We start from the raw sequence: 8,819 nt of genomic DNA on the forward strand, positions 1-8,819 counted from the left end.
AAGTTCCTCAAATGACTGTATAAATCTTTCCCGCCGGTGAAGGCCCCTGCCCCAGCGTGGGAACTCAACGTGGTTCTGACTAGGCTCATGGGGGCCACCTTCAAGCCTATGCATCAGGCCTTCTCACGTTCCTCTCGTGGAAAACGGCTTTCCTTGTGGCCATCACCTCTACCAGGAGGGTGGTTGAGATCCAGTCCTTATCCTGCAAGCAACCATAGCTGACTTTCCATGAATCGACAGTGGTGCTGTGGGCGCATCCCTCTTTCATGCCGAAGGTTCCATCGGAATTCCACTTCAACAAGCCTTAGGTGTTACCTGTTTGTTTCCAGAAGCCTTTGTCACCGGCTGAAAGGGCCTTGAACTCCTTGGATGATGCTTGTGCCTTTAAAGATCTACGTGACACGCACAAAGAGATTTCGGAAGACTTCGCAACTGTTCATGAACTTTGGTCCTGTCAACCATGGGAAGGCCTTGTCCAAAGCTTCCATCTCAAGGTGGCTCTCCGACTGCATCATGCACTGTCATCGGTTGGTGAACCGACCGCTGCCTTGCCATCCGAGAGCCCAACTCCACCAGAGCGATCGCTGCGGCGACGGCGTTCCTGCCCGGTGTGACGCTGCTGGACATCTGCAGGGCTGCTACATGGAGGTCCACGCACACCTACACGAAGTTCTACTGCGTCGACAGGGATTCCAGGGAGGAGTTCAGAGTCCGCCAAGCAGTGCTACACAACTTGTTCGCTTGAGCTATGTTCCAGAGGTAAGAGTTAATTGCTTCTGTTGAGACTTGCCCCCTCCCGTGGTTGTGTAATGTTGCACTCCTATGTATTTGTTATTCATGAGCATTTGAATCCATGCCAGACCCCGTGCTGGAGAAGGAACAAGTTATGTACCTGTAACTATTGTTCTCCAGCATGGGCCTGGCATGGATTCACATGCAAACCTTCCCGCCGGCCCCTCTGTGGCTCTTCTTGGTCATACTGCCACTTCACGTGCTTAACAAATCTGAAGATGGCTGCCAGAGGAGGGGCTTAGGGAGAGGACTGTCATTGGATGGGGGCAATATGACCCAGAGGACAGTGATTGATTTGAAGGAGAAATACAGTTTGTAAGTGAAAGTGAAAGTTTTTCCTTTTACTGAGGATTCCCAGCCTGACCACTGGGAATATTCACAAGCATGTGAATTCAAGCCAGACCCATGCTGGAGAAGAACAGTTACAGCTAAGTAACTTGTTCCATGTTAAACTTTGATGGGTAAAGATCCGGCGTGCTTATTCCACTAGGGTTCTAGCTGTTAGCACAGCTCTCCAGGGGGGTGGTGTCCTTCTGAACTTTTGTTACTCTGTGACATGGCCTTGCATGTAGGCTTTTGTGAAGCACCATTGCCTGAATTCCATTGCAGGTGAGAATGACAGGTATGCTTGCTCTATGCTTCAGTGGATCCCATTTTGGGTGGTTGTTCCATGATCGCCTACCACTTGCAATCCTTTAGGGGTCCGTTATAGTTAATTACCATCACCAGTTGTCTTACTGATGGATAAATCCTTCCTCTCACTGATTCCTCATCAACTGTTCAGTTCCACACTTCTGACTTGGCATTGCCAAAAGGCAGGAATAATCCCATTCCTTGGTGTCGAGTGTGAGGAAAGTTTCTGGAAATGTAATGGGGCTTCTGTGGCTCCCTTTATATATCTGCATCGAGTCCAATGCCAACCTGACCGGCTGAAGTGGGTGTGGATCCTTATTGCGCCACAGATGGTTGTTGAAGTGTTTCCAAGGCCAAACTAAGAGGGCGAGGAATCTGTGGGAGAAAGGGCATATACATAAGAAATATCCCTGAAGGTAAGTGACTTGCTCTTCATACTCCTTTTTACATGCAGTTTGGACTTCCTAAAACTGCTCTGAAAAGACTGCTACGCTTCTGCTGCTCTTACTGTTTTGTTAATGTGGAAACCTCAAGCTCTCCTGGTTTTGCATAAATTGTCGTTCTTCATAACTGTACAGATAAGTCATGGGGTCTGTTATTTCTTACCTCTTCCATTTCCTTTTACTGAACCCTTTGTTGTGGATGCAGATGTTTTTCCTTCAAATATTTTGCTGGTTTCCCCATTGTTCCTTTTTGGCTTTTGATTCTTAAAGGTTTTGGTCTGCTTTGAAAATACTGATGTAGCCAAAACTGCTAAGCTACTGCTTGGAGGCCTGAGTATACCCGTTGACTTATCTCTTCTCTAACATTAACCTTTTTGTTTTGCAGATTCTCTCATGACAGATCTGAGCCTTCATGTTAATGGCTGTGATGAGTTTATTCCCAGTTGCAACCGCCTGCACAGTGAGGTGGAGACGATTAGCCTACTGGAAGCCCGGGGCTGTGCTGAGGAGGTGGACACACTGCCAGAGCTCTTGTTCCCATTCACCTGCCGGCTGTGTGGGCTTGTGCTGGATGACGGCTTTGCTCATGAAGAAGGCTTGACGGATCAAATCTGTGATCACTGCAGCCTGGCAGTGCTGTCCACGGATGGGGCCAGTAGCCCTCACAGTGGATTCATGTGCAGTCTTTGTTCTTTTGTTACTCACTACCCTAATCACTTGGCCCGGCACATGAAGACCCACAGTGGTGAGAAACCTTACAAATGTGTGCTCTGTGATTATGCTTCCGCCCACTTTGATAACCTCAAGCGGCACCAGCGTGTTCACACAGGGGAGAAACCCTACAAGTGTGACCTGTGTGACTATGCCTGTGGCAACCTTGCAAACCTAAAGAGGCATGGTCGCATCCATTCAGGTGACAAGCCGTTCCAGTGCAACTTGTGCAACTATACCTGCAATCAGAGCATGAACCTAAAGCGCCATATGTTGAGACACACTGGAGAGAAGCCCTTCTGCTGCTCAGACTGTCGCTACACCACAGGCCACTGGGACAACTACAAGCGACACCAGAAGATCCATGGACTCTGTGCAGAGGGTTGGATAAACCCGTACAGTGTCAAAGCTGGGCCAGCCACGCTCAGCAAAACTGACTCCTTTCCCTAAGCTCAGAGTAACTTTGTTTACAGCATCCGGCAGCTTGCCGGTATTCTCCGCTTTGGCAGACAAACCAATGCTTTCTTCCTGTCCCTTTGTTAGCCCTGCTGGTCCGGGTTGCATCCCTTCTTACCCTCCTTCGTCCATAGCAGCGCTAAGTATCATTGTAATGGTACCATAGGATCGGAATTCTCCATAGAATCTGTTTACACTGACTCTTCTTGCCAAATTATTAAATGAAAATGCAGGCATTTTGCTCCTCATTCGTCCCAACTACTGCCAGGGGTAATTGTTAAAGCCAATAATTGTTTTCTTGCCACTTAGCGATGCATGAAGATTAGACCCTACTTGGTTTATTTTGTTTAACTTATTCAGCAGTGCCCTGCTTTGGCATAGGGAGGAATAAAACACAAGATCTGTTTTATTGTGACTGTTGGGGAGTACATTTCCCCTAATAATACCAATCCTAATGATGGAACAGTATTGTAGTTCACTTCAAAGAGAACTGATATTCCTTCAACCACAACTGAAGTCCACTTATTTTTTTTTTTACTCCAGCCTTACTTGTGTGCCAACTGATGTAGTTGGTGGCAACTGCATCTTCATTGATGTACTCATTCATACAATTAACCCACTGGCTAACACAACAGAAATAAATCGAAAAGCTGCCTAAGAAGAGAAATGTGGTAATTTACGAAACATATGATTAAAGTAAGGGTACAAGCATGAAGAGATACAAAGCTCCAACACAGTGTAAATATCTTGCAAGAGTCTCAGTGGGGCTGGAGATGGGCGAATTGGTCATGCATTCTCTACGCAAGTTAGGTGTTCTAAGGTACTATGGACCTTTCCCTTGAAATAAAGTTTCTTCGGAAGCAAATTTCATATGTATGCCTTTTGTGCAATACAGGCAGTTTGTGGTGTGTCCTCAACACTTTTTGTTTGATTCCTCCTTGCAAAAATGGAGCAAGCATTATAGAGTCCAAATGAAATAAAGAGGGACATGACAAAAACATTAATAGAAACTGCATTATTTTCATACTGCAGATGAAGTGGGGGGGGGTTTGTTGGTAGAATGCCGATAAAATGGTGGTTGAAAAACAATTGGGAGTGGCTAGCCTGGCACTAAGAAGCTAATTGGAATTTGGAATAGAGTTTAATTTCCTGTAGAACAGAAATAACCAATCCCTAAACTCGTATTGGCATAATTTGTTGCGAGACTTAGCCCAAAGTTTGTTCAGAGATCGTCATTATATAGTATATTCCTCTGAGTCTTGACTCAGAACCACATGGTCAAACCTGTAGCTATGGTCAGTGGCCATTCTGAGTGGCTTTGGGGTGGCGTTGAAGGTCTGGCCATGCTTAAGCGGCCATTGGCAGTTGCTAGGAGGACCCAAGTTACAGTGTAAATCCATGTTCAGGCAATCTGCCCAGCGTCCATGGCCAGTGACCACTACTGTGGCTTGTCCTGAGAGATTGCTGCTTTTTGGGGTGGCTAGTTGACATGGCAGAAGGCCAGACCTCTGGCAATCTGGCCTTGGTAGGTTCCCGATATAAGTGGCTTTGGGAGTGGGATGGTATCGCTAGGTAAAGTGTCTACTGGGCATGGCCAATATGATAGTGCATATCATTAGAATATTATAGAAATATTATAGTTATGGTGCCCGTAAAATAAGAACTACAAATGTGTGCTTGTGTTGAAACACTTTGTTCAAGGGACATTATGGTTGTAATGCAAAACAAAACTCCACAAATTATCTTGATTTGGCACCTAAAGTATTTACAATTAAATGGTTTAAAGACAAACTCAACTGTAATGTCCATTTAACACACACTTCTTCACTCCATGTGTTCAATTATTTTTAAACCAGTGTTCAAAACCATACTCCCCTGCTTCCCACTCAGAACTTGTGCAGAACCCAATTCATCAGGCATGTGTACGCAATGATCTGTGGCTCAGTTCTGGCGTCATTTAGTTAAAGGGCTCTTATTGCTGTGACACCAATAGATTTCCCAATTGTAGAATCACTTTGGTTAGCCTTGTTAGCCTTGTGATTTTGTTTTAGCCTTCCTTCCTGCATTGCTAACTTTGATAATAAGCTCTTCCACTTCCCTCAGGGTCAGTCGCTTCTCCAAGCAACAAGTTGGTGGTAGATCTCTTTCTTCGGCTGGGGCCTCCCTCTGCAACAGCCTCCCTGCCTCTCTGAAACTTGAAGAGAACCATCTCCGGTTCCGGAAGCACCTCAAGACCTTCCCCTTTGTTTCTGCTTTCTCTCTTCCTCTGCCTAGCTGAACTCCTGGATGAAACTGAAACTGCACTGGTCATCTGGCTGCCCTCTGATCTCGGGCCCAGGTCCCCTCCCGGCCAGTTGCACCTGCACTGCCCCCCTGGAAACACTTGCACTTGGGGTCTGTTTTCTGTATCCCTACAGTCCCCCTACCAGCCCTTGGACACTTGATGACTGCACTTACCCTTTGCACTTGCCACCAGTTGACCGCACAGTTTTATTGTTTTACTGTTTGTTCCCATGTACTGTACTGCCCCTTCCTCTTTTCCCCTCGCCTTTTCCCCCCCCTCCCTGCACTTGTGCGATCTCAATGTCACCTGGCCTAGTAAGATAATTGTCTCTGTCTTCCCTTTGTTCCCCCTCCCTTGCCTCATCACGCTTTGAAACAATTGTGTATAGGCCCGTTATGAATGCATATATCATTGATCATCCAGGTTACTTCAGACTTTGCTTCATTTCTGCAGGTGTATTCTACTTTTGTAAACCAGCAATGGCATTGCATGCAGCCTCCCATTCCCGATTGAATGACCGCCCCGGTTGCTGCACCTTTTGGCAGTGATGGAAGACATTTCCAAACTAGTTTTGGTGTAGTTTGTGTTTCCTCAGATCATAACAAAAATTAATGTGTACATCACTTTCTAGGTGGTCAGCCCCAAAATGTGAACCATGACCACTGGTGGTCCTTCTCCTGGAGCAGAACTATCTTGTGCTTGAGTTTGTTGATAAACTGCTGTCGCACCCCTTCCCTTGTACATTATCCCAAAGGCCACTTATGTTCCATGCCCGGGGTGTGAGATGCAGTTCCTTCAAATCACACATAGTTTCATGGGTCAATGGACCACAGCCGCTCTCAATGTGTTTCTTCCTCTAATACTGTCACAAACTGGAAATCGACCAGTGAACCCATAGTAAAGTTTCTTGAGACTGTCCACCCATAAAGGAACTTGAGTTGTGCACCAGAGCTGAACCTTCTGATTTTATATAGCTATACTTAGTCTATCCAGCCCACTATACGTCATGGTTGCCTAGGCCGAATCAGTCATCCAACCAAATGTCCACGTCCCCTGAATCTATGGCTGTGCCTGAAAAGGGTTCTTTATCACCTTCCTTGATTGACACCCCAATTTCTTCCTGTCGCCCGCTCCATTTTCTTCACCAGTAAATCTCTACACCAGTACCTCTACGCTCTAGAGCCATCTATTGAAGTAGCTTTGTGGTATCATGCCTCGGCTCTGGCAGATGTAGCCATTCCTTTCATGCAATCTTTTAAATTTTACAGGGCACCGGAGCATAGAACTGAAGCCCATCTTGCACTGCCACCCCTTTGAGTAATTAGTCTTAAAAAGGAAAAGTTATTTACCATTGCGACTTCACCCGTACTGTATGGGCGTCCCTGAAAGGGGACCTGATCTTGTCCTTTTACACCACAAACATTTTAGAAGTGGCTTCAGGCCTGACCATACTCTGCTAGCCCCACCCTCTAGCGCCACACTGCAGTCCCCACTTTTCACACGCTGATGTTGCTGACTGCATTAATCATATTAGGCAAAAGTTAATATGGAGGAAAGGGGACTCTGGACTAGAAGTACAGTGGTCACTACAGTGAGTCACCTTTCCGTTTCTCCTATGTCCCGTCCCCTTTCCTCCATACTCTATGTGCGATTACAATGCACTACAGTCTGCAGGAGGAGCATACATTATTGACTATGCTAAGCAAAAAGGTTCCTCAGGACTGCTTGTCTGAAAGCTGCATCTACCCTAGAGCTACTATCCAGACAATGTTTTCAAAATGCAGAGGGTGATGCCCATGAAGCCGCTTAAATAACGGTATCCGAGGTGACTTGTCTCTGAAATCCCACTGTTGTTGCTTTCACATTTATAGCATGCGCATGAATACCTATAAGCTTAGAGAATTCCGCCCACCATCCATTGGGCAATGGCTGTGTTAGATGCTTGACCTCACAGAGAGAAAAGCCCAAAGGCGACAAACTGAACATTTGTGTTGCTAAAATCTTTGTTTCTAGCCAAATAGAAGTTTAGTGCCCATCTAACACGCAGGCAATGCAAGGCTTTGTCGACTTCCAAATACAAATTTGGAAAACATTTGGTAATACAACCTTTTGGTTGATCTAAAAAGCTGTTACAATTTTAGGGAAGAAACTGGGGTGGGTACACAGAACAACCTTATCCTTGTGAAAGATTGTATATAGTTCTGGTTCTGCCAGAACCTAGATGTCACTCTTCCTCCTGGCAGAGGTCAGAACCACCAGGAACACTATTTTCCAGGTGGGCAGTTTGATATCTGTCGATGCCCTGGGCTTTTGCGCCAAAGCCACCAGTCACCATGTTGAGATTCCACAATGGATGCAGACATCAGACCGGGTGTACATTCTGCCCAGTCCCACAAGGTGCCTTTTTATGCAGCATTAGCTGACAAGGAACCCATGGTGTCCGAATGTCGATAAGCCACAATGACTGCCAGTTCAGACTGGCAATGATCAGAATTTCATGGTTACCCTCTTTGAGTGGAACATGGTAGGAATGTCTAACATTTCAGCTGATTAAAAGGTATCTGGAATCCATCTACCAAGGACCTGATTCCACACAGCAACGCATCAAGTGGACCCCAGGGGTCAAAGGTCTTCTGTAGGATGTCTATGTGCAATTCCCATTTGTAATTGTACGCTCCCAGCTTGCTGAGCCTTTCTGCATGCTTGTTGGAATTTCTGGGAACATGAATAGCTCAGACTGACAAGCCTTGAGATAGGGCCCACTCTTATACCTCCACTGCCAACATGCACAGGGGGATGGGATCTGGTCCCCTCTTGTTTGTTAATATGAAGTATTGTTGTGCTGTCCATCCGGATCAACACACATCTGCTCCGTATCAGTGACAGGTGGGATCTTAGAACCATTGAAGTTTCTTTGAGTTCCAAGAAATGTGTGCCCGGATCTGTCCCATCCCTGACCAAAGGCTGGGAGTTGAATGAGCCCCTAACATGGCCTACTAGTTGTCAAGGAGGAATCCATTGTCACTACTACTGAGAAGCATGACATGGTCCGGGGCCTGACCATTTGGACCCCTCTCATCCTGGGGCAGGAAGCCTACTACGGTGCTTGCCAGAGCCAGTCCTGCCCCAGAGGTGGGGTGAGGGATGTGGGAGGGCCCTGGTCTCTGTTCCCTCTACGTGTGCCTGGCTGCAATGGTCAAGTACCCTTTACAATCATTAAATATCTACCTGCCACAATGCTGCCCAGTGCTCTCTCTCTCTCTCTCTCTCTTCCTCTGTAGGACTCTCGCATTCCAGAATGCCTTGCAGCGGGGAGAGTCGAAGACTTCCCACCAGCAAGAGAGGAAACAAGCGTAAAACTCCTTGTGGAGGACCAGCAGTCAGGAAATCCACCTTGCACCAAAAACAAACCCCAAATTGACTTTCAATATAGCGGTCCGCCATTACGAGACATCGGCAGACCAGCTTTCAAAAAGTGGGCAGTTCTGAAATGCCTTTCT

General features: G+C 46.5%; 1 protein-coding gene across 2 annotated transcripts in view; it reads left to right on the forward strand.

Moving 5' to 3' along the window:
• ZNF513 (zinc finger protein 513) overlaps window positions 1–4,826 on the forward strand; it is a 253,222-nt gene extending 248,396 nt beyond the window's left edge. For both annotated transcript variants that reach the window (XM_069605477.1, XM_069605476.1), the window contains one exon: window positions 2,254–4,826. In XM_069605477.1, coding sequence (XP_069461578.1) covers window positions 2,254–3,029 — 776 coding nt within the window. In that variant the 3' untranslated portion in view covers window positions 3,030–4,826. The remainder of the gene's footprint in view (window positions 1–2,253) is intronic.
• Window positions 4,827–8,819: the final 3,993 nt, after the last annotated feature.

Source organism: Ambystoma mexicanum, chromosome 4p (assembly GCF_040938575.1).
Source record: "Ambystoma mexicanum isolate Mex_15411 chromosome 4p, UKY_AmexF1_1, whole genome shotgun sequence".
NCBI lineage: Eukaryota > Metazoa > Chordata > Amphibia > Caudata > Ambystomatidae > Ambystoma > Ambystoma mexicanum.